The following is a 27,033-nucleotide window of genomic DNA, read 5'->3' on the forward strand; positions in this document are numbered from 1 at the left end:
GGTTTGTTTTATCCATGTATGAAATTGCTGCTTATATTCGTAATAGTACAAGAGTGTGTCAATAAATTATTAATAAGATTAGAAAATCTGTATTCCATCTATTCAATTTGCATTTATCTCCCGATCGGGTAATATTTTCTTTCGTTTTAAAAATGACAATTGATATACATTGTTTTAAATCGGCGCAACTTATTGCTTGATATATTTAGGGTGCGGTAACATTTAGTTTTCTCGGATATATAATGGAAGGAAAGATACAATACTTTCCGTTATTATTTGACTCGTATTGGCAACTGTCTCGCAATTGAGACAAACAATTAGTTCGCAATAATAAACTAACGAGAAAATAGGCCTATGTTTAACACATGTGTTATTAAATTGTAAATAGTAGACAGGTAGTAATTTGAACACGAGCTTTATCAAAAATCGAGATTTCTCACATAACTGTCATTATTCTGCGAGCAAAACCATGCTTGTGTTACTTAATTATTCTGCGTATTTATTACTTAAGGTCGATAATATACGGATTAATTATCAATTGCAATGTAACAGATATTTTTGTGTAGTATTTTTCCCGTAGTTCCTTGTTTAAGAATAATTGTGTTTGACAATGCAAAGTTACAACATTACAATAATTACAAGTTAATCATGTTGGCACGATTGACATGATTTTTGTTTTCGCGCTAGTTAGGCGTGCGAGTGAAGAATTTAATGTTTGTACCATATTCGTATCGATCATACGTGAATCGAATGAAGCGGTCTGTTAATTCGTTCTCGTGTTGCGCTCATCCACCTACATTCACATTTCCACTCGTCGACACATGACATGAAGTATCTTTATAACCATCGTAAAATCACGTATAGACTGTGCACTGACGCAATTCCTATAATATAGGCAAAAAATTACTAATCATTAGTATTTATAAATCATATATTAACCTGCCAACACGAGTCTGTGAATTGTTCAGTCGCATATTCCGCGTACGTTTCTTTCAATCTGCGAATATATCGAGCTAGCGAACTTGATAGTAGCCTGGAAAGTTATGCATGTGTTCCGCGTTTGTCTGTTTTTTTTTCCTTTTTTTTTTATACACATATGCGCACGGCAAAATATGGGATGCAATCTTGTATGTCTCTGTGTGTGTGTATATATAGCATATATGAATGTGTGAGCTGCGTGGACGGCGCTACATACACCACTTTTCGGTCAGTCAACCACTGACGGATTAGCGGTTGACTATCGTCAATATTACTCGGACACTCAGCTGTTCCGCTAGGAGCTTTCAGTTCAACGTGCCTCGCTCACGTCAATATATACCGTTGTATTATCTACAAAGGATGAAGCAATAAGTCGTAGAGTTTTGGAAAAAAAAAAAAAACGATCTTTCGTCTTGATACTACAATGGGTATACCTGCATACAGATGTGCTAGAGTTTGTCTTGGAATAGGAAGAGATTGTTCGTAGCAGCGACAGCTACTACATTTTCAGATGGATGCCATGCAGTATGAAGTATCTTCTTATTGAAGTCCAGACAGTCAACGCTGATTTCATCCTTCTTGCGTTTACCGCCAGTGCATACCTGCCGTCATAAATCATCTCGTCTCGAATTCGCGTACACACGAAAGAAAGCAAATTTTCTATGTGCTAACCTTTCTTGGCTTAAGGAGCGTTTTTGGCTTGGCAATGTCACGTGCTGCCTCTAAGGTGAGATCGCGTTTGGTTGTACGATCAAATACTCTGAAGAAATTGTTGTACGAACCCGTCATGATGGCAGAGTCATTACCACTCCAACAACATTCGAATTTGTCAAAGATACAGTCATTCTCATACAATGAACATAATTTTGATCTTAAGTATTCGTGTACCTATAGCAACAAAGTCATTACCGGTAAATATATGGTCTAGACCAATATCTATAATATCTTCTATAATAAAGCGAAATTATATAGGAATGAGATGATTTTCTCTGGAGGGAAAAGCTGATCGTTACGGCAGGGAAGGCGCGATTAATAATTCCGTAAGAAGAAAGACCGCTCTCCCTTTCCAGCAGACTTACAGGATAACATTCGATTGGCTTTGTCTCCATTTGCAAGTCCCACACTTTCACACTGAGGTAGTCTCTACTGATCATATATCTCCCGGAATTACTGAGCTTCACATCACTTATACTTGAAATAATTTCTGAGAAAAAACTCCTATTAGTTGGATCCTCGGGTTCCTCGAAGAGTTTGCTATGCTGATCACAAAGAGCGGCAGATCTCATATCGCAAAGCCTAATGGTTCCTTTGCTACTACTGTACACCAAAACGTTGCATTCCGCGGGATGAAATTCCGCCGCAGTTATGACTTCCGTTAATTCTTCCATATTAGTTGGCTTAATGTCTACTATATCTATATGTTGCGGTTAGGAAAGTTACATATCAAAAGTTTCACCGATATTCTATTCTATCGCCAAAATTAAATTGCAGCGTCGTTAAAAAGGATACTAAAACTCTGGTCTGTTATCTCAAGGTGCCAAAGATTAATTCTAAGATCATCAGCACTGAGGTATGTCTCTTGATCACTGTTGACACTTATACTGTTTATGTGATAGGTGTGCGCATTGGCAAATATTCTCCTTGGTGATGCCTCTACCATCAACTCCATTGGTTTTATGGTTGGCACCTATGTATCAAATACTTAATAATTACTGGACACATAATGATAGAGTTTTATTTAAACGATAAAAGGTAGTAGATAAAACAATGCTATTGTGTAAAAATTACCACCGCTCGCCGCAGATATATAAACTTATGTTAGCACAATTGAGATACTCACCCTCAAGGCAGTGATGCAGGCAGGATCACGGATCGTACCATTTTCTTCTTTCGTATTGTATCCTTCTACTCTTTTATCTCTCTCACTAACTTTCCACAACTTGATTGTTTTATCGTTCGTGGAGAGTAAAAAATGAGCAGGGTTTTTCCTCTTTAGCCATCTAATTTTGTTAATTTTTTCTTCTATCTCTAGTGATTTTAGGTAATCGAACTCTGGCTCATGGCTCTGGAAGGTGCTATACACGTTGTATTCACCTCTCCGTGGTATACTGTTTTTACTCTGTGTAAATAATTATTTTGTGTTTTATAGATTATTCTAATAAAATAACGACTATTTCTAAGATACCTTAGTGATATCCGATTCAATTAAAACAATCCAAATACCACGCTCGATAATTTATAATTTGCTTAATCCTGTATGACCACTCTACCACTGCCAATCTATAAGCTTGTAAATGGTAATATGTACCTGTATAATAGACTCAGTCAAGAGAGCTATTCTGACTCAATAGAAGATCAGACAAATACTAAATTACCGAACGTTACATAGGCCTTGAAAAGACACGACACAGACAAATGAGCACCAACTTATAAATATCAAAAACAATAATAATAATCAACTGAAATTAACTGAAATATTTCTTCCTGAAGATAGAGAATGCGACATGTTGCGATTAATATAGACAGATCAATATTGGGATCATTAAGGTCTGTGTGACATTTGGACTGTTTATCTAAAAAATATAAAGCATATTTTAAACAATATATCCAACAATGATACGTCCGCATCTTTTTTATAAACTCTTGTAGAAAAAAGAATATTTGTCTATCTCCATTCATTATACTCACAATGGGGTCTCTCTGAAAAATGACAACACGTCCACCCTTGTCTCCTGTTGCAAGAAGATCGCCATCGTGATTAAATTCAACACATGAAATTATATCAGCTGCAATGAAAAAACGTAATAATCGTGTATTGACATAGGTTTTTCATACGTGCTATCGAAACGATTATACGAACATGTATTAGCGCAAAAATTTACGAATTTACTAGTGATATATTTTTGATTTTACAAGATATCCTGAGTCTCGATTCGCAGCTAGTTCTTTGTTTTATTTTAGTATGTGCAAACTGATAAGATAAAAGCCGCTTCCCAAGCTAAGCAAACACAGATCAAACTTACCTTCTGTGACGTCCTCTTCTAAGGTTCCCTTTACTTGAGAGAAACACCATTGTATATCACCATTGCCTGTAACACAACATCGATAATTTTGAGAACACCCTTCTTTCTCTACTAATTCGCCTCAGTCATGAATACATTCGGCGAGTATTTACAGGGAGCACCTTGCGATAAAAACATAATTGGAAAGCTTATGGTTCGCTCATTCGCGATGTCAATCGGCAAACAGTTGTACGTTACCCGCGTTTCAAGACGTTTTTTAAGCTTGGTCTACAATGCGCTCTTTCCTTATTTCTGCCTTTTGTTTCTTTTTATCACCTAGAGTCCAGAAACGTTGTCGTATACAATTTGTTTCTTCCATTACTTCGCATGGACACAGAATAAGACAGTTTTTGCATGCTGACTAATGCAAACTCTTGTCGTCTGAGATCAAAGTTAACCAATTCCGATAAAGGAAAACGACAAAACACACACAATTGTTGATAGAACAGTGCATCAAGAAGCAAAGAGACAAGAAGTAAAAAGCAAAACAAAGAGCACACTCGGTAGATCAGGCTTTCAGATACAGTAAATGCTAAAGTGCGATATTCAGTGCGAAAGTTATCCTGTAAATTTGAAGTACTGGCCAGGATGAATTTTAGCGTTTACCGTATCTGAAAGACAATAAAACACCCTATTGGCCGATAATATTACGGTTTCAGCGATTTCTGTGGTTAGCGATATTATAAAGGCAAACAATTAAAATGACAAGACATGGAAGATATAATATAATTAATGGCGTCCGTACACATTGTTCCGACTTTTTGTTTTGCAATCCATGACCCTTCTACCCAAGGGGAGAGACATTTTAAGCAGAATTATATATAAACGACAAAATGTTTCGTGTATGTAGACGATCCAGATGAACAAGAAATGAAGGGGAACGAATTTATCGGCGTTTATTGATCGATCATTCAAACACTTTTGGCGGATATATGATATTCCATAACACCGACTTTGTGGTTTCCCCTCCATGAGCATTCGGATACTCGTTATCTCGCAAAGTTTGTAGAAAATTGATAAAATTCGCACGTGACCAGTGTCGCGAGCGCGACGTGTTGAAGCGAGGCGGAAAGAAGCGGCGCGGGAGGACGATGGTAGGAAACAAGCGTAAAATAATCGTCGCTCCAGCGCGTGGCACCGAACATGGATAAACATGATGTTTACCGATGATGCTTTGTTGTTAAGGGAAATCAAGTGATAGCAACGACAGTCTGGAATTAATCGCGAGAGGAGGAGGCTGCGGAATAGTTACTTGAGAAACACCGAGCGAGGGTGACCCGGGGGTGCGAGTTCTCCTCGCGGAAGGACGCGCTCATTGAGCGAGTGTGAGATAGATCGGCGGACGGGGGGGGNAGAGAGGTAAAAGTGAGCCTACTTGAAGTTTCGGCGTAATCCATCGTGTTTCTAGACCGCTGCCGTCGCCGCCGCCGCCGCCGCAGTCGTCGCTGTCGCCGGCGACGGGCACATAGATACCTGCTCCCCCCGCGCACGGGGAGTAATCCGACCGACGCGATTGAGGAGGATTACGGGATTGACTCTAGGCGAGCACTCGGTTATACCCGCTTCTTATCTAGGTCAAGGTTTGTCGCGACGGCACGAGCTGCTGCCCAACGGGACGCGCCGTTTCACAGCCTCCGTTTCTGTCCTGCGACGCGCGGGCAAATGTCGCCGGTTTAATCGACGTCGCTCTGTTCCTCGCTGGAGCACTCTACTTACCGGCCATCTCGCACACGGGGAACAACACGGAAGAACACGCGAACGCCTATTCGCAGAACGCTCTTCGGGCAAAAGGATACGCGCGCGCGTGACACGCCGGCTGCGAGGATCGAGAAGACGCGCTCGCCCTGGGGGGATAACACGAGAGATTCGTGCTGCTCGCTCCTGATCCTCCGTCACATATTTCCGTTGTTCCGTCGTGTCACTAATCGCTCTCCGCGACCTACGCGACGTACTCTCTCAATGGCGGAGATCACAGACGCATAACCGCACAACACGGCGTGACGTCACTGTGCGCAACTAGCTTTCGCTACCTACGAAACGACCGCCATCTTGCACGCGATGCAGGTACGGCGGTACGCGAGCTACACGAACGCGCACGACGACGACCGAAAGCGCCGCGCTCGTACGATGCGCCAAATTCAAATGCATTTTGATCGGGCTTACTGATGAATACTAAGAGATCAATCTCGTAACAATTTCGCTGTTTAATAAGCTTCTGTCTATATATCTGTGTCGAGTTATCATATATGTGATAATTGCACAACAAAATATCTGGTATACTTCACTGGCTGCATTCCTATATTCATTATCAGTACTAAAAATAATTCACGTCATCCGTACGTAGCGATTGTCGATTACGCCTGTAACTGTTAACGACAGTGTCGTTATCATATATGGCAGAAAAGCTGCGCAACAACGCCGTAACAATAATAATAAAAATTACGGCTACTGGGATGCTATTCCGTTTACTGACAACTGTCGGCTAGGAAATGTGCGCAGATATAACATATGGTAGAAAACCTGCGCAACATACCGATTTGTATCCAATGAATAATCCGACAATATCACAAGTTTAGAGTATCGTTGCACAGCTTTTCTGCGATATATTATACCTGCGCAACGACGACGTGTCGTTAAAAGCCAGTACGCACGAATAAAACGGGCATTTAAGCTTTAAGCTTTAAGAAATTGACCAATCACAGTCGATTATTTTCCACATATTCGACTGTGATTGGTCAACTGCTTAAAGCTTAGAGCTTAAATTGTAGAGTCCGCTTTAGATTCACGTATTCCAAAAGACGATAAGTTTAGCCTTAAACAAAAGTAACTCAACTGTTTGAAATCTAGTTACTTCTGTTTAAGGCTAAACTTATCGTAAAGCCCGTATCAGGCCGGTATTTATAATCGGATCTTATATTTATCTTCGGGTGCTCTAGGGCTCATTTCATTGGCCATGAAGCATCTGAAGATAAACCTAGGACGGTCTTAAATATAAGATCTGAATACCGGCCTTAGACTATGGATTGAGATTGAATTTGGCCAATCAGTACAAAGTTAACTGAATTCAAGTTCAGTGAAATTTAGTGAACTTTGTACTGATTGATTAATTTTTAATTCAATCTTAATCTCCAATCCGTAGTCTGATACGGGCTCAAAGCTGTGTATTATATGTATCGTACGACGAGCATTGTCGGGTCTGCTGATTGGATAGAAAATTTTAAGGGTCCCTAAACTTTTCTCTAGACACACTAGAAATTCTCTATCTGACCGCCAATCAGCACATTCGACAAACTCGTCATACGACGTATATAACACCGGTCTAACTTTACACGTAATACATTTTTAGTTGTAACCGTAATTCCGTAAGAAAATTAATCAATCGATTATTCTTCGAGCGCGAGGAGAATAATCGGTCAATTTTCTTACGGATTTAGATTAAGACTAAAAATTTCTTACATGAAAGTCTTAAGAAGAATAGTGATATTGATTCCTCTATTCTGTAACTCTTAGTGAGAATTCACACTTTGATAGAGAAACAGAAGGCAGAAAAAAAAATTAGAATTCGCGCTGGTAGTCGATAGTTTCTGCTTTATCTACTGCGTTCCGATATCTGACTCACGGCGTATTGTAGAACATGCCTCATGTCCGTTACACACTACGAATTGAGATTGGATTGAAATTTGACCAATCGGAGCAAGGTTAATTAAATTTGAGTTTAGTCAATTTTGTGCTGATTGGTCAAATTTCAATCCAATCTCAATCCTTAATCTGTAGTGTGTAAAGCTTATATCAGATATACGGATTAAGATTGAATTTAGCCAATCAGTGTAACTCAAGTTTAATGAGATTTTGTGAATTCTATACTAATTGATCAAATTTCGATCTAATCTTTAATCCATAGTCTGATATGAGCTTACCGGGCATTTAGCTCGTTCTACAATATACCGTATGTCGGAATCGATGTTCCAATGAGAGAATTAATTTTTCAAAAGTGAGTTCTCCTCATTGGACCATCGATTACGTTTTGACATCCGATAGCGACATGTGACGCATTATAGAATAGGCTTAAAAAATTACAGAATCGGACTACTGTAGCCTTAGGGAGAATTCATACATTGACAGAAAAGCAAAAAGAAGAAAAACAATAGCCAATCAGAATTTGCGCTAATAATAAGCAATAGATAAAGCAGAAACTGTCGACTACCAGCGCGAGTTCTGATTGGTTGCAGCTTTTTTGTCAAGATGTGAATTCTCCCTTAAGTTGCGTATGGGAATACGCTGTGAGCACACCACATTAGCCGTTCAACAACATTGAGAGGGATGAACGCTTATATTCTATAAGCTTATAAGCATAGTTTAAAGCATAGTGTACAATGGACAGAAGGAATATGTTCATAAAAAGTAAAAATAAGAAATTGACAGTCGAATGTAAGAATAGTCGGTTATGATTGGTTTATGATTGGTTTATGACGGATTATAATTAATTTCTTATTTTTACTTCTTGTAAACATACTTCTATTGCCCATTGTAGATCACGTTTAAGACTTTTGTACGTAAGAAATTTTTAGCCGTAAATCTTTCAAAGAAAATTGACCAATCATAATTGATTATTCTCTTTGCGCTCGAAAAATAATCGACTGTGATTGGTCAATTTTCTCAAGGAATTACGATTACGATTGAAGATTTGTTATGTGGAAAGGCCCTTACACTGTTCATTTCGGAGCCGTAAATGCTCACAGTGCGGCTTGTGACGTCATCGTTACGTCATAACTCGCACTCATGAACGCTTATTATAACAATTGATTAAATGACCTTGTAGTCTGAATTTGTATTTTAATGGCACTAATGATCTGTGCTTGGGCTCTTAATAGCCTCTTCCCTTTGAATTTGATTGTATATTGAAGAGCCTTAATTATTTGCTATTATTCTTATTAATTGTTTGGTTATTGTTAAACAATAAATTACACGGCTAAAAATTTTGGTCGGTAATTTTATTTACTTAATAATTGAGTAAGGCAAGATTTTAAGGATTTTAAGGAAATTTTAAAGATCTTTAAAAAGTTCGATTTTTGTCGAAAATTTTTCTCATTTTCGATATCTGTCTATATTGTTAAATCCTGATCTTTTCTACTTAGTTTTATTCAAATAATAGCTATATTCATATAAATTAAAACTTTCTTTGATTCTTATATTTAAGATATATCGAATAGTTACAAAAGTGCATCGATAATTATGGAATAAAGTACGAATGTACGAAGTACTTTATAACATTTAAATGATAAAATATCGACATATACAGGGTGTTTCAGACCAATAAGGATAAACTTCGTGAAAGCATAAAACGGATTGAGGTAAATGAAAGTCCTCTACCATTTTGCAAACTACAAGCAACATTTCCAGTATTAATTATTGAAAATGGCCATGTATAGAGGCTTCTTTAATTAATAACTAAAAAATTTGCATGTTATTTGCAAAATGGTAATGGATTTTTTTGTTCAGAGTAACCTAATCCATAAGTACATAACAGCTATTGCATCTAACGACAAACATCAGTATATGAATCTTGAACCTTGAATCTGTCACGCAACATTTATAAATATATTTCATAAATAACGTGCAAATTTCTTGAATTATTAAAAAAACCTCTCTCTTAACCATTTTCGGCAATTAATAAATTTGCGTTGATTCGCGGATTAAATCACGGATTACATCTCTAAAAGTATAAAGTGAATATCAGTAAATGCAACTGAACGGAACAGCTTATTAAAATTATTAGGTGTATAAATTAATTCGTGCCGTTTTTTCGCAAATTTCGGCTTTATTTTTCAATAAGATGAATACATTAATTAATCATTGAAATATTCTCCGTTAACATCGATGATCTTACGCCATTCATCGGTCAACTTTCGGATTCCAACGCGATAGAAATTTGATGGCTTTGAAGTGATGAAGTCATCGACGAACGTCTTCTTCAATTGAGTCGAAATATATATCCGATAATGTTGTATCAACCGAAACAAGTCTGAAGGGGGTATACGAATACCCCTCGTACGGTCGGGCGAATACGTCGCGTGAGGAAGAATTTCCCAGTTTCCCAAGTTTAAGATGGTTTCCTTCGTGATTTCTACTGTGTACGGCTTAGCGTTGTCATGGAGCATGATGACCTTACGACTGTTTTGTCCAAAAAATGGCTGTTTTGGAGGAGCGCGAGCGTGGCATAACAGACAGTACACTGGTCTACCATGCTATAGCAGTCCCGGGTTCGATTCCGGTAGAAGCCAAAAATATTTACGCTCGTGTCTCCTCTCAGAAGGCAATGGCAAACCACCGAGGAGATTATCTTTGCCAAGAGGACCTTTCTAAATAACAATATGCCATTTGGAACTGGCGTTAAATTGTAGATCCCATATGCCTATGTATAATCAGCAGCATATACATCACAGGCATATGAGAGAAGTTGGAGGAATCACAGTAGAAGGAGAGAACATCCTCGTTGTGACCTCTGGGAGTTTTACTCAAGCAAAAAACCTGCCACTTCTACTAACACCGGACCATTTAAGGTCTGGACACGAATAATAATAATGACCGTTTTTCCTCAATTGCATCGCTCAAACGGATTAATTGTTGTTGGTACAGCTTTGCTTCAATTGTCCGACCCTACTCGAGGAGTTCGTAGTACAGCACACCCTTCTGGCCCCACTATATGCAAAGAAGAACCTTCTTGCCGAAGCATTTTGCTGTTGATGTCGTCGGTTGATCAGGATCCACCCATGATTTTTTGCTTTTAGGATTTTATCGTACATAATCCACTTTTCATCGCCAGTTACAATTTTATGTGAAAAATCCTTTCTTTTCATATTCTAGCGAGCAGAGAAATGCACGTGGTCAACCGACGATTTTTGTTGTCAGCAGTCAGCTCATGTGGAACTCACCATTCTTCTTTGTGAACTTATCCCGGCTGATACAATCGAACCGAAAGCGTTGGTTGCGTCACCCTAAGCTGCACGGCAAGTTCTTTTTGTGTTTGATTCGGGTTCTCGTCGAGTAGCGCCAGTTCATCGTTTTTCAAACTTGCGAGACTGCCCAGCATGTGGTTGATCGTCTACACTGAAATCACCGTCACGAAAACGACTAAACCATTTTCTGCACATTCTTCCACTCACTGCACTTTCTCCGGAATAAATCATTTCGGTTGCCTCAGAAGCGTTTTTATTGAAATTAAACGCAAAACGCATGCAGTGTCGAATATGCTCTTTATCGTAAGCCATGACATTTACTACTGATTTTTAAGGTTATGTTGCTCAAACTACATGGCATATTTTTATCTTGAATGTCCATACTTTAAAATGGCAAAAGGGCGCGATAATAATTTAAATTCAAATGATTTATATTTTTTGTGCAAAGTTGGGCAGCACGAATTAATTAATATATCTAATATTTTGGTCATGACATTGGGAATACGTTACGAATATTTCGGCATATTATTGGGTGAAAGCAAAAATTCATGTCCGATTTCAGCAGATATCACTAGGATAGGAAGGAGACTTGTATGGCAGCGCAATTGATTGTTATGTAAACGTATTGTAAATCTATAGGAAAGTGACATATTCAATGGTCTTTTGAACGAAATGCAAATGATTACAGAATAAGTTGAACCATTTAATTAACAAAGGCGAGTGTCCAAAAATGTAACTCTTGATCTCGTTATATATAACTCGTTCATGTAATCGCAAGTGTTACGTATCGGAATGAAAAAGTGAACTCGTGAAAATATATTATACAAAGTGCTCTCGTAATATCTTCCGATATTTACTAAATCGTATTACGCGGACCTCTGTGAGGGGAAGATTGTTCATCGTGACAGTTCCGCTATAAATTAGCCTGGCTTACTTACGGTATCGCGCATTCTTGAATCATGTTAACACGTTGAATGCTGTGCTGATTTCCATTGATCAATGTCTAACTGATGATTTTACATCATTAAAGGCACAATAAACACATATAATTCATGTATCTCTTACCTTATCTCATTGGATTATTATCAGCGGTATAGCCCATTTCGTAATTGTAATTAATTATATTTTACACGCAACTTAATAATATACGATAATATCATAATGTCAGTCACTGATGATCCCCACGGCATTCAACGTGTTAAAGGATTTACCCAAAAGCTTCGTTAACTTGTCGTGTAATTCCTCCAAAGAGGAAAACAGCGGCGTGTTACGCGGTAAGTGCGCAAACGTCCTTGTCGCGAGGACTTCGGACGGTGAATGATCCATTTTCAGTCGGAGAGGCCCAAAGGGCCGATCGCCCTACGTTTGTGACCCATCCGTGTAAAACTTCAGATAAATTAGCTTCGATCTAACTTCCTGTCCAGTGACTGATTTTTTTTCTCGAGTGAAACGCCATGCAAGACAGTGTCAAACTAGTGCGAAGATGCACGAGCTTGCGCGAGATACGAAGTTATCTTTGCCACACGTATTAGAGGTGCTTCGTTAATAAGTTCTCGCTAATGAGATTGCATCTTTGCTCAGGATTCGGATGACCGTGTACATCGATGATATCTCGCACACTTAGTAAAATAATGTAACTCGGAAAGTTTGTTCTTCTCGGGAAAAAATGACTATATATGAATTTATTTCTATATATCCATATATATTGAACATATGTGTGTGTGTGTGTGTGTGTGTGTGTGTGTAGAAGATCTCCCACTTTATTTTTGACAGTCAAATATCTCAAAAACATGGGAGATACGGAAAAATGTTTCAGAAAGTTATACGGTACCAAGGGGAACAAATGATAAAATTAATAACAAAAAATTTTTCAGGAACATATGAAGATCATTTTTTTAAATGGAATGTGGTATTTTTTCTTAAAAAAATCTCTGAAAGAGCACTTAATTTTACGTAAAAAAGTATTAAGATACCTTTGGCCTAAACTTATTATGTAAGGAGATACTTCATGAAAAAGAAAAACGAAAAAAATCTCTATTGAACAATGTATACGCGCGTAGTTCCCTTCTTACGGCTAAATTCAGGACCACGGACGAAAACGTAGGGTAACAACTGTCTTGCGCGTGCGCACCTAGAGATTACGACTCTATAGTTCGTTAGTTCCACAGTATTTTAAGACTCTAAACTCTCTCTGGTGTTTGTAAAATCTTAGTTTAATAGTTGTTCAATATTGACACCGTTAATTTGAAAAGAAGGTTTCAGACAAAAGTTGTAAGATTTACGAAGATGCATTGAACGATAATATCCGTTTGATCTTTGGTAGCGTCACCAAGGTCAAGACAAGGTCAACTTAATTATTTTAAATAGAATTCTCTATTTTTTTTATTGCACATTATTGTAGTTGACGACGAGACGTTTTCATTATGGTACAATAAGTCCCAATTTCGTTAAGTATTTTTCGAGTTATTGGTTGATTATTTCAAATATCACCGGCAAAAGCGTTATCATAGGTATACTTCGTGGAAGTTACATCTATATTCTTTATTTTAAACTCTTTTAAATTCTTGTAACAGATCTCAAGAGCTTCCTAAAATATATAATGAAGTTTATTTTCATTAAGTATTGGATTGGAAGGAAAGTAATGTCGTATTTTTAGTTCAAAAAATTGAAGGAAGTGTTATATTGATATTTAATTTATATTTTATTGGAGGAAATTTTATTTATATTTAAAAACAATTTCAATCAATAATATAACGGCCATTGTTTTCTATAATCTTTTGCCATCTTTCGAGCGCCTGCATAATTCTTCACGCGTAAAACTCTGGCGTTTCCTCAGCGAAGATCTACCAAAGATGGTTTTGCAGTTCCCCAAAGAAGTGAATGTCTTACCATTAAGGAAGTTTTATAACAATCGGAACAAGTAATCCGAAGAAGCAATATCTGATGAATATGTTGGATGCGGTAAAACATCCCAGCCGAGTTGCAGTATTTTTTCACAGGTGGTTAAAGAAATATGAGGCCTCGTGTTGTCCCGATGGAATAAAATACCCCTTTTATTCACCAGGTGTTTTTCTGCAGTGGTTTGGCCAAATGGATCCGAATTAAGCCGTTCTTTGGAAGAAGCTCATAATATACCACACCTTTCCAGTTCTATCAAATACACAGCATGACCTTCTCCGGATGAAGCCTAGTCTTTGAAATGGTCAACGGCTTTTCTGAACGTTTTCCCCAGGACCGTTTGCGCACTGCGTTGCTGTAGATAACCCATTTTTCATCGCCCGTCATGATTCATTAAAAAAATGGGTCGCTTTTTTTGCGTTTAAGTAACGAGTCGCAAATGGAGATGTGATCGATTCAATTTTTTCCAGACAAATCATGCGGCATCCAAATATCAAGACGATTCACGTATCCCACCTTATGCGAATGCTCGATAACGGTTGTATGTAATAAGTGGAATATCTGCAATCTCCCGTGTCGTGTACAGTTGATTCTCGATTAAAGTCTTGATTTGGTCGTCATCAGCAACAACCGATCGACAGCCGAGCGCTCCTCATCTATGAGTGTCATATCACCAACACGAAACTTCTCATAAACCATCTCTGGCACATACGTTCTGTTACGGCATCCTCTCCATACACAGCACATATTTTCTTTTCCGTTCGCGTTTTTCCCTTTACAGAAGTAGAACAGCACCAAACAACGAAAATGCAGCATGTTTCGCCTTATTTTTCTCTCAATCTTAAGCGAACACAAACGCTTTCACATACATTCTCCATAAATGATGCTTACAAGGGAAGGGCCTCAGCTGTTTTATCGTTTTCGATTTAAACTCTATGCAGAAATATTGTGGGTGAAATCAATAACATATTCTATAAGTTACAGCCCCTATCTTTGCGTTAAAAAAAAAATGGCAGTATAATAACCTCCCCATGCAGGGTGTCCCAAAAATCTGGAAACGATCGAATATTTCATAAAAAATATATATTAGAAAAAAATGTACGCCCACTAAGACAAATATTTATTCAATATCAGTTACAAATGAGCAGCAAGTCAGTAATCGACTGGATTAACTTCTGTCGTGAGGTACATTGTACAAATATAAAATTAATATAGAATTATTAATTATAACAAAATTATATAATATTGTGTTTTAGTTATTACATTTATAGTTGCATCAGAATAATATACAAATTGGTGGTCCTGGAGTAATTGTCGAGACAAAAATAGGGAAAAGGAAATATAACCGCGGAAAAATATTGCAAGGACAATGAATATTTGTAGAAAGGCATTCTAAACGTATACTTATATATCCGGTACCTAGTAGAACAACAAGGACACTTCTGTCTATAATAAAAAAGCATATATTGCCGGAAACCATTACACATAGTGATGATTGAAAAGCTTATAACGCTTTACAATACAAAAATTATTGTCATTGAAAAGTTAATCATAAATTTTGTTGATCCTGACATAGGCGTACATATACAGAACATTGAGAGGACATGGCGCGACTTACGCAGTGGGATAACAAAGTACGAGATACGCCAGGAACATTATAATTATTATATAGCTGAATTTTTTTTTAAAAGATTATACCGATCTTGACGAACTCATTGACAATTTCTTTAATGTAACGGCTCAATTATATTCTATACAAGAAATTATTGAAAATGAATAGTAAAAGTTGATTTTTTATATTTCTGTGCGTATTATTACTTTGTTTATAACGTTGATTTGTTAAGCTTGTTTATAACTAATAAAAAATAATAATAAAAATAATAAATAATAAAAAATAAATGAATGAATAATAAAAGTAAGTAAATAATAAATTTGGATTTCTTTATATATTTTTCTATGTATCATTACTTTGTTCATAACTTGTTTAAACAATTGCCGCCGGCTTTTTTTATAGTGGAAGTTGTTTGAGAGCGTGATTTTGACAATATATATCAAAATCAGAATCGTTCTGAGTTGTTCTTCCAAAATATTTACCACGCAGAGGTTGCCCGGTCAGATTTATACGTTTTGTGTGTGTATGTGCGCGCGCGCGCATGTTTAAAAAAATTCTTAACCAAAAGAAACTTTGTTATAGTGTTCTGAAAACGTCTCAACATAGGCTATAAGAGTATGCAATAAAAAATAGAGAGTCGCGTTAAAAAAATTTAACTTGACTTTGTTCTGACCTTGACGATGCCATCCAAAGTCAAACTGATAACATCAGTAAATAGATCTTTTTAAATCCTACAACTTTTATTCGAAACACTTTTCTGTAAAACTTATATTTCTCGAGATTTCTCAGGATTTCCATACTTTTTCCTGTATATACAGATAATAAAATTTATCACAGAGAGTAATACTTTTTTGTAAGCGTGGTAGGACACATTCGTTGCATTACGAATGAAAAGTTACGTATACGTTGCATTTGCGACGATTAAATATATTGTTATATGGATTTTTCATTGCGATCATTCGTAACTTGCCATTTGCGAATATGCAACTATTTCAAGAATAGAGACCTAGCTATAAAAACGGACGGATACGAATGATTTACCGGAACGTTTGTTGACTGCGGTGTTGATCATGGAACCGAGTTTCGTGAGGCTGGACTGCCTCATGATGTTGGAAGGGCTCTTCATCCGTTTGGACGGTGGTACCGAAAGCGGGACGGTCTTGGCCCGTGCCAGGATGGTACCACCGTTCCGGCAATTGCCGTTTGGACTCGAGCCGGGGGGCCGCTGAGGCGGACCCCCCCATAAACCCACAACCCCCGCGTGACGCGTGGTGACACCTCGCTGACCTCAGTTTCCCAGCTGGCTGTTAGCCTTTAGTCCATCTTCGTCTTGTCTTGCTGTCGTCACTGTAAAATGAAAATCTCTCGTTTACGTTTCTACTTTACATTTTTTTCCAATATCATAATATAGAGACGAAGCTCGAATAACTCATCGTCTTGTTTTCGTAATTCACGCGTAATTTACGCTCATTCTTCGTTCTAACGATCTAACTTTTACTTGACTTGTGAGTAATGCGATCGATCTATTTCCGTCCTTTTCGAAACAACTTGCAGGAAGGATATATTTGTTCCCCCACAAGCTTCGTTATGTATACTCAGGCATAAAAGTATAAACAGGAAAGCTTAAACATAAAGATTTAAACATCTTTTTTCGATGTGTTTCGAAACCGGTATCTAAGAGATGAATTTACTCTTCAGTAATTCTCAGAAGATACATTTTTTGTTGGATATAAACGGGGATGTTAAAAAAATCTATTTTTTCCTAGAAAAGTATTAATGAAAGGAATAGTGTTTTTTGTCAATTTTGACATCCTGGCTATGATAAAGCTAAAAAATTTGTGTTGATTCGGAAACCTCGAGAAAACTGAACAAGAGTATTTAAAGACATTCGAATGATGTATTGAGCCACCACAAATGCACAACGCATCTATGTGAGTCTTTTTAGGAGGAAGGAGCGTGGGAAAGAAGAATGTTTTGTACGTGTGTAAGACAAGATGTAACAACAGTGTGCAAGAAAGGAGAGACTTGAATAAGTTATATAAAGTCGAATAAAAGGGACTACCAAAAATGCTCATTAAGCAAATTGATGACAAACTGCGCACAGATTGGCACCAAATTTGATCGAAATCCCATATCGAAACCATAGCCATCTATGCTCGTATTCAGCTCGTGTTTTGGCGACAGAGTCTGCTGACAGGCAATCCGAGCAGATTGGCAGCAGAAACCGCGCAAATCCTGCAGTCAAATTGCACGCAGCAAAATCTGTTCAGCTTCTGCCATCAATCTGTTGTCAGATCGCTATAGGCTTTGCTCAATTTCTACCGCCAATCTGCTTGGATTGCTTGTCAGCAGGCTCTGTCGCATTTTTAGCAGCAGATTCGCAATATAATCTGATAGAACAGATCCTACATTAGATTTGTTGCCTTTTTACTATCAAAAACTTATGGCAAGCTCTGCTCGAAATTTGTTTGCGTAGGTTTGGTTATACGGGACACATCGGATGAAACGGAAAGCGTGTTTGTATTTGGAGAAGAAGATAAAAGAGGGAGATAAAGAAAGTTGTGTGTTTGTACGTTTGTAAGGGAGAAAGTTGCGTGCGTTTCAGCCGCAAACTTCTACATACAAGGTGCAGCGCTAGAATCCGGACAAAATTCAATTTGAAATTCTCGCAATATTATATTGGGAGTACAAATTAGTTCGGTCCGTTTTCAAAAGATGGCTCTGACTGTTATGAATGTTTCATAGTGACAGCTGATTTCGGTGGTTTCAGAGAGGTTAGACATCTGTCAATAATATTCAGTTTATATCGCATTGAGTTTCATACAAAACCCCTGCTTTTTACTGTGTTGAATATGTCGAATTTTGTGTTAACTAAGCAGCATTTGCGGGGGGTTTTAGTTTTCTGCTTTAATTGGAAGAAAAGTGCAGCTGAAGCGCATTGAATGCTTGTAGAAGTTTATGGTGACAATGCTCCAACTGATAAATCATGCAGGGAATGGTTTCGACGTTTCAAAAACGCTGATTTCAGCGTTGAAGACAAGCCTCGCTGTGGACAGCCAAATAAATTCGAAGACAAAGAATTGGAGGCATTACTCGATGAAGATCCATTACGATTCCATTACGGGCCATCGGTATAGGCTACAATTGATTCGTTTGAACCGTGCATTACGAGAAAAACGGCCGGAATACGAGCAAAGACATGACAGAGTTATTCTTCTGCATGATAACGCTCGGCCTCATGTCGCAAAAGTCGTAAAAAATTATTTGGAAACGCTCAAGTGAGATATTTTACCGCACCCGCCGTATTCGCCGGACATTGCTCCTTCTGATTACTGGTTGTTCCGACGGATGCAGCACGATTTGGCAGGTCACCGGTTCACTTCTTTCGCAGAAATCGAAAATTGGCTCCTAACTTGGATCGCTTCAAAAGACGAGACATTTTTTCGAGATGGAATTCGAAAATTGCCTGAGAGGTGGGAAAAAGTAGTAGCCAGCGATGAACGATACTTTGATTAACCTGTTCATTCACTTTGTTCTGAAATAAATGCACTTTTGACCACAAAAAACGGACCGAACTAATTTGTACTCCCAATAGCTCCGCCGGAGGCGCCACTAATGCAAACCACATACATGAGTAAGATGTTCATAATCTAAAAATGACGAAATACGTGAAGAATGGTACAGAGAATAATCGAAGAGCAACAATCACGGAAAGCCTTGCGACGGACACCGCTTGATAATCAAGTTCTTCGGGTATTCCACATGATCTTAAAGTTTGTATATTTCTCTTCAATTTTTTTTTGTGAATTCTGTACGATTTTTCTTTTGACCGAGTTATCAGCTATTGAAGCAAAAACTGTACCTTAGAATTTAAACGATCCTAACTCGGGAACAAATCGCAGAACATCCACTATAGGATCATTAGAAAGCTAAAAGTCTCCCCCATATGATACTCTTATTGAATTTTTCTTTTGAGATCTTTTTCATGTTGTAAAATCCATAAAAAAAAAACGAGTTTTTCCAATTTCTCACTTAGCTTGGTGCCACTCTGTAAAAAACGGTTTAATCCTTTGAATATTCACATTTCTGTTGAATCAAATGTACTTCAAATGCTCGTACAAAGACTCCAATTGCTGAGATTTTTCTTTCCATAAGTCCCGAAGGCAAATCCATCATAATGCACGAAAAAATCAAGGATTATCAAAGATTATCAAGGATTTTGCTTTAAAAAAGCAAAGGATTAGAAATTTCAAAATATTTCCCATCTCACGTGATGCTCGTTTTTTGCTCAAGAAAACAAGTTGAATTCATGATAATATTCTCAGCAAAAAACACAAAGGAATACCGTCACGCGGAATAGCGTATATGTGTGTGTTTGTGTTTTAAAAGCGAGTGTTGCCACCTCTATTGTGCAAAACCGCCGTCAAGCGGTCATGCATGTTAATGCACCGCCGTATCTCTACTTGCGAAATTCGTTGCCAAATTTGAGGAAGTGCTTGCGCTAACTCCTTCAAATTCGACAACATCCTGTCGCAAATGACACTCGACCATGTCCCAAACATGTTCGATCAAGTTCAAGTCAGGGCTTCTTGCCGGAATGATTTAAAACAGCGGTGGTTCTCCAAAAACCTGCGTGTATGGTGTGCGATATAGCAGAGAGCACTATCACGCATTGAGAAAAACCGATGGCCGATCCAACGACGAAATTGACAAAACGCGTACGACCGCAAAATCTCATTAACGTATCGCCTTATAGTAAGACCAGGTGATGGTCAGGATGATGATCAGAGGTGTGCGAAAGTTCTACGATATGCCGGTCAAAATCATAACAAAACTCCCTCATGGTATTTGGTCGCTGGTCTACTGCGATTTTGGTTATATCGTTTTCCACTGCGACGCCAGACGCGTAGATGGCTGTTGTTAACATAGAGAATGAAATGAGACTTATCTGTACGTGATTTCACTGCCTTCATTCTCTAATACATACCGAGATGCACATTCGTATCAAGCTGGTTGATGCTCACGACTGAACATTGGTACGCGATCAGCACGATAGGAAGGATCGTAAGGAAGTGTTTTGCAATCGGTTTCTTACCGTTTAATCTGAAATGGGATGACGGAATTGCTGTTCGTGCTGTTAGTTAATTTGCCGCGAAATGGTATTCGCAACAATAAAGGGATCTTGCCAAGCGTACCTGACAATTGACTTGTTCTCTTTGAAAGTCGTCACACGTCTTCGACCTTGGACCCCTGGACGTCAGTGGTACTCACCAGCTTCTCGAAATCAAGTGAAAACTCGACTTACGACGGACTAACTTACACCCGTGACGTCAGCAACGTGTCGCTGAGTGTGATCTTTCAAAAAAGTTATAAGTCGCATAACTTTTACGTCAATTAACTCTCGTCGTTTGAGAAAACTGATTCGGCTGAGGTTAAACAAGTATTTCGGGAGAATAGAACAAGTTCTCGAAGGTAGTTTTCTCTGCTTCACAGGAATGTTGTTACGAAGCGTTTGGCAAAAAACAATGGGCTGCAAATTCGCGATGAGCTGACATCGAAACTCGATCGAAAGGAGGGGGAGAAACGAATAGATGAGGAAGCTCTGTCCAATAACAGAAGGTCCGAGATCATCGCAAAATTGCCGATATAAGAAAACGTTAGTTTTACGATGTTATTCGAAAAGAAGCATCTGAAGCACTGTATCCTTTTTGTAATTCATTTGAATAAAAATGCTGCTCAATCTACCGGAATGATTTGTTCTGCTTTGGGTAAAAATGCTGTGACCCACGAAATTTCTATTGCTGGTAAAAAGATCTTTTACCAGCGATAGATCTAGGCAGGTGATTCTACTGTACGATAACGCGCGGCCGCACAACGCGGACGTAGGATCTCATCTATACATTAGGTCGAGAAATTCTTCCTCATGCGGCTTATTCGCCAGATCTAGCCTCGTCGGATTACCACCTATTTTAGTCACTTCATCTGGCGGATCCGCATTTTAAAACAGTTGACTGGGTCCGAAAAGAGATTGATGATTTTATCGAGTCAAAACCGTTAAGTTTTTGCCGCGAGGGTATTCATTAGCTACCCGATAAACGGGGTAAAGTCATAGAAAATAATGAAAATTATCTCGAACATTAAACTTGTACTTGACTTTTTGTAAATAAACTTTGAATTTCATGGAAAAAAAGACATCGAATTAATTTGTACACCTAATAAACGCAGTGATAACAGTGTTGTGTTAGAAAAATTCGATAATCACGTATTTATAGCAAAATTCCTATTCAGGACTACTAATAAGTTGACTTGTTAGCGCGTTAACATTGTTGTAAGCGGTTTCTCGCGGTACCCGGGCGCATCGTATTTTTCGTGCAAACGAATTCCAGTCGTACCACTATATGAATATCGTTCGGAAAGCTAAATTCTGAATACGAGGGGGGAGATTAGGGATTGAAATTTGACCAATCAGAACAAAATTCACTAAACTCAAGTTTAGCTAATTGCTCTAATTGGTCAAATTTCAACCCAATCTCAATCCTAATTCGTAGTATGTAGCAGGCCTAAAGTTTCGCACGTGTTTCGCGGTAGTATCGCGACGGTGTATCGATAACTCGAAGTTTCATCGTGCTATCTGGCGCTAATTGGAAACTTTTCAAGCGACCAACGTCGATTATGATTATTACGAATCGTCCGACATGGATTTTCACGACCGGGAATGATTCGAAAATATTTGCGATAAATACTCACGCGTTAATGAATTTCGAAATGAGAATGTACGCGATATTAAATTGTTTAATTTCACACGAAGTTAAACGCTAAACATTGGAGAAGAAAGAGCGCGAGGGGGGGGNGCTTGGGAGGAAGGGAGAGTTTCGAAACGTTGCGAATAGGGAGGAACGATATCGATAATTTTGTGTGTCGCGAAAGAAACCAAAGATCATAAATATTATTACGCGTTATCTACATCATCGTACAAAACGACTGGCGGGAAAGACTCTGCGCTTCTTCCCCTACCCTGATAAAAAAAAAAGACAAACAGGAAGGATGCTCTCTGCTGCGACCTTCCCAATCGCGTATCTAGGTTAAACGAAATCGCTGTCGTTATCGTCGCCGTCACCTCTAACCTGATAGTTTCGGAAGGAAAATCAGAAACGAGAGAGAGAATCTGGACTCACCGTGAGAATAACGAGTCCCATCGGTGAAGCGCCGTGATGTCGCGATCGTGGCGTTGTCGCACCTAGTCAAGAGCAGAGGAGTTCTCGCGTTGGGACGCGCGCATAAGGGCGACTACGTGCTACCAAGCAACGCCGTACGACTGGAGATTCGCGATACAAACCCACGTAGTATTCTCTCCCTCTTTTTCAGCTGCACGCACCGTTGTGACCACGCAGCACAGGTGTTGTTTTCAGGAAACGATGCGTGCCGTACACACGCGACACGAATTGACACACGCGTGACTACGTCGCTCTCTCACACAGGCAGCTTACCGGGCTGAGCGGTGGTGCCGTGATGTCACGACAAAGACGACGAAAAGCCATCCGTCGTCTCGCACGAATTGGTGTTTACTACTGAGTGCACTCGCACCGCCGCGCCGTGTCGCGCCGAGTCGTTGCCGCGCCGCGTCGCGTCGTTTTCACGAGTTAACGCGAATACAACACGGCACGAACTGTCAGCCGAGTGCAACAGTTGCGTTCGAACTCGACGGAGGTTCTCTTGAATATTTCGTCAGCTACGCTGACGTATGTGTCGAAGTAATCGGGAACGGAGTTGATAAGTAAAAAACGGAGTAAAGAACAAAAAGAGGATCGCATTTCGTATGAGCGGATATAAGCCCCACTCTTGCGACCGAGAGAAAAATCTCAGATAACCTAACCTGCAGAAGCAAATTTTGTGCGATACCTGCTGTTCAATTTTGTCGGCAGCTTGTTAGCAAAAATACAACAGAATCTGTTAGCAGAGTGTAGTGATAAATTGACGGCGGATGCCGAGCAAGATCTGTTGTTTCGTAACCGTTTAAACGAAACATACTACAAATCTTGCAGTTTCTGCCGCCAACCTATTATCATGTCGGCCGGCTCTCTCAAAAAATAACGGTTCCAGACGACCCTAAGGCTGTTTCCCTACACCACTCAAATGTCAGCGGGCTTTGCCGATAGAACACGAACTTAAAGGTGCTATTTCATGCAGCGAAGAAAAACCAGCGTATCACTACCACTCTACTGACTTTCGCTAAAGTAGCCATACAGCGAAGGCACGCTTAAAGTTCGATATTGTTCAACCAACGACTAATGAAGCAACGTTGGAAAACGAAGTGATAGAGCCGGGACTCGAAAGTACAAATAACATTTTTATCGAGAATACTGAAGAATATTAATAATATAATCATATAATTATGTACATATATAATCATATATATAATCCATTTTTGTAGTCAACATGGTTAATGACACTAGTTCGTTTTTTAATTATTTATGCAATGTTTATGTATAAAACAGCTAAAAAGCCAGTGTTCTTCCTTTCTTTATAGTAGGTAGGAAAGCTAGCGAAGACACACTCCATGAAAAGGAAACAAATGAACAGCGACAGCTTTTCAACGTTGCTTTGCATTATAATGGGGATAATACGCTGACTTTTCTTCGCTGTTTGAAATGGCACCTTAATGCGAACACAAACGGCTATGGATCTGCCATGGTATTCCCATCGAATCTGGCCAATCTGCCGGCATTTTAGTAATTATTTATTAGGCTAGTACACCAAATGAGATCTTTACAGCGATTATTTGATATATGTGCCAAACAGTAATTTTGTGCTACGTTATCTTCATTTCGGTGATATGAACGATAGTGTACCAAATTAATACTATACATATCTAATGCTTAACGTGTAGCAGCTTGGTATACCGTCGTTTGCATGAACCATCGAAATTAACATATTACAGCCGTCTACGGTAAACTTTTACATTAGATTGCCCCCTTCGGATGACCCTTAATAACCTTCACAAGGTTTTGGCCGTCGCTCTTTGTTACTTAAAAAGTTATAAATAAAACAAGTTTCATTAATACTATGTAGTTTTGCGATAATACGTTAAGGTTGTTGGTTCCTCCCTGCAGCTATCCTTGTTTGATGACGTCAGAAGCAAGGAAATGATGTTAAGAATTCTTGCGTTATACGTTGAAATAAAAAGATATATTCACAAAATAACATTTGTGATCGATTCAGTATACTTGTGAAATTGTCCGTGCACTTTTCTTTTACTCGAACAAGCGATAAATAGTTGTAAAATTAACATTGACAAAATCATGACAAAAGAGGTTAAGATGAATGGTTCCGCGTCAAATTAATTTTGCGGTTATTTATTGATTGAATAAAAGTGCACGAACAATTTTAATGCAAGAATTCTTGACATGCGTTTTCTCGCTTCTAACGTCACCAAACAAGAATAGTTACAGCGAGGGACCAGGATGTAATGTGCACACATAAATATGCATGGTATGCGCGTGAGAGAGTGGCTCTACCCCTCCCCAAATTAATCTAACTTAACCCAACTTATTTTATTCCCCTTTTATAATTAACAATGAAATAAGTTGGCTCCGCCCCTCCCCCGCGCGCGTTTACATACAAACATAAATTCTCTGTAAACGCAAGTTTAATTACTAACTAAAAGAAGTTTGAAGAATATAACATATATGTAGCTTACAAAATTTATTTACATATATATATTTTTTTTACTTAACAGAGATATGCAATCAATATGAATTTTAATGTTCGATTCCTTCATGTAACGGATACATTTGTATGAACGTTATTGTAAAAAATGAATCTATTCTATTAGGAAAATTATATAAACCTTTGAACAAGAATCCAGCGAGATCATTTTTAAAATTCATACGGTTTAAATCATATCGAGGAAGTGCGCCACGCATATCCCGCCGTAAACGTTCTATGTTTCGCGTATGTTCACCAATTGTAGGATCAACAAAATGTTGCTTGTGATCTACTGTTTCATGAGAGTAATTCAATGAATTTAATATTGAATAACCACGCCAGCAGTCGCTATAAATTGTGGTGTTCGGCCGTATTTTCTTGCAGATAATTTCCTGCGAAGTCTCTGCTGAGCGATTGGGTACCGGAACTACAAATACTTTTGGCCACGCTCGCACGCTTTAGCTATCCTCTAAAAATCCACTGGCCATGGATAATACGCCCTTTGTGATGTTTTCGTTTTCCAACTTTAGCTTCGTCTACTTCTACAATTAAACCTTCTCCGCCAAATCCTTGTTTATCTTTATACAACCATTATGCTAACAACTAAAATATAATAATGAAACTGAGTAGAAATATTTAATGAAAATATTTGGAGTATTCAAGAATATTCGGTACGAGTTTGAGCTTAATCACAAAATACAAATTTAAAAAAAGGAAATCACATATCATGATGTATTCGTCCACTATACACTTTCAAACTTCTATCGCTTATAACTTATTAACAAAAAACGAGCGACGGTCGAACCTTCTGAAGGTTATTGAGGATCATGACCTCTTCAGCGTATATCGAGATCATGATCATCCGAAGGGATAACCTAATGTAAAGGTTTATCGAAAATAAAGAATATAAAGTAATATTAAGCAGTGAAGCTATTCAGAAAGTTTTTAAATCCATCATTCTCGACATTAAAAAAAAATATTTAATTTTCCACTCCTTGCCAGCGTAAATTATTTGTTAATATTGTTACATATGTTGGTGACATCAACCGTAAGCTTTGCAGCACGCCACGGGATCAAGTCCTTTTCTGCTCTTAAAGGCTTGAAATTTTCAGTTAGTCGATCACCTCTGTTAATAGGTTATGTTTTGTCATAAATAGCTACAACCACAGTACATCGTTCCATTATTGCAATGCCGTAACGCGGAAGAAGCAGTAATATTAATAATAACGGAACGATCTTACCTCTCTATTTAGTGACGTCACATCGTCAGTAATTACAATGAATACCGGAATGCACCTATAGAAAATAGCTGACCGCGCGACTGAGGCATCGCGGCGATACACGAACGCCGATAAATAATCACCCGCTTAGGTCATTTTCCGCCTTCTGTTGACATCCAATATTCGCCACTGCTAAGAGGCAGTTGCACGGTCGGCCATTTTCTGTGTTCGTTACGTCGACCGAGTCGTGCGACGATCCGCATCAGGCGCGCTATTTTACCTATTTATTTTCATTAATTAAAATGTGTGAAATGCAAACTTGAAATTTTACATGGTAGTTTACAAAATGTTATTGATCTTATTTCTCACCTTGATATGTTGTACAATTTAATACGGCTCGCGCTATCCTGTATACACATACGTTTATTATACGTTTTAGTCTAAAAATTAGGAAAGTATCGAAAATATATTGATGTAAAACAGTATATAATTTAAAGAAAACAAAATATAAGCTTTCTCTGAAAAATACTTTCTTCGTGTTAAATTCATATGAAAATAGCTTTCATATAATTTCATAAAAAATATTATGTAGTCGCAAATTC

General features: G+C 38.3%; 1 protein-coding gene across 5 annotated transcripts; it reads right to left on the reverse strand.

Annotated features, from left to right (window-relative positions):
- Positions 1-83: 83 nt before the first annotated feature.
- Positions 84-26,911, reverse strand: LOC106752197 (protein phosphatase PP2A 55 kDa regulatory subunit). Of its 5 annotated transcripts, none has more exons than XM_014633729.1 (10): positions 26,453-26,911; positions 16,548-16,853; positions 4,002-4,067; positions 3,667-3,764; positions 2,819-3,097; positions 2,488-2,665; positions 2,058-2,392; positions 1,651-1,866; positions 1,413-1,580; positions 84-1,329 (listed from the first exon to the last, which is right to left on the reverse strand). In XM_014633729.1, exons 2-9 carry the CDS (start codon positions 16,630-16,632, stop codon positions 1,428-1,430), a joined length of 1,410 nt encoding a protein of 469 aa, XP_014489215.1. In that variant the 5' UTR covers positions 16,633-16,853; positions 26,453-26,911; the 3' UTR covers positions 84-1,329; positions 1,413-1,427. The 5 variants fall into 5 exon arrangements, with proteins under 5 accessions (XP_014489215.1, XP_014489223.1, XP_014489240.1 ...); XM_014633737.1 differs by lacking the exon at positions 26,453-26,911 and adding an exon at positions 22,682-22,832; XM_014633754.1 differs by lacking the exons at positions 16,548-16,853; positions 26,453-26,911 and adding exons at positions 5,416-5,685; positions 5,757-6,102.
- Positions 26,912-27,033: the final 122 nt, after the last annotated feature.

This window comes from Dinoponera quadriceps, unplaced genomic scaffold (genome assembly GCF_001313825.1).
Source record: "Dinoponera quadriceps isolate SergipeBrazil2010 unplaced genomic scaffold, ASM131382v1 scaffold96, whole genome shotgun sequence".
NCBI lineage: Eukaryota > Metazoa > Arthropoda > Insecta > Hymenoptera > Formicidae > Dinoponera > Dinoponera quadriceps.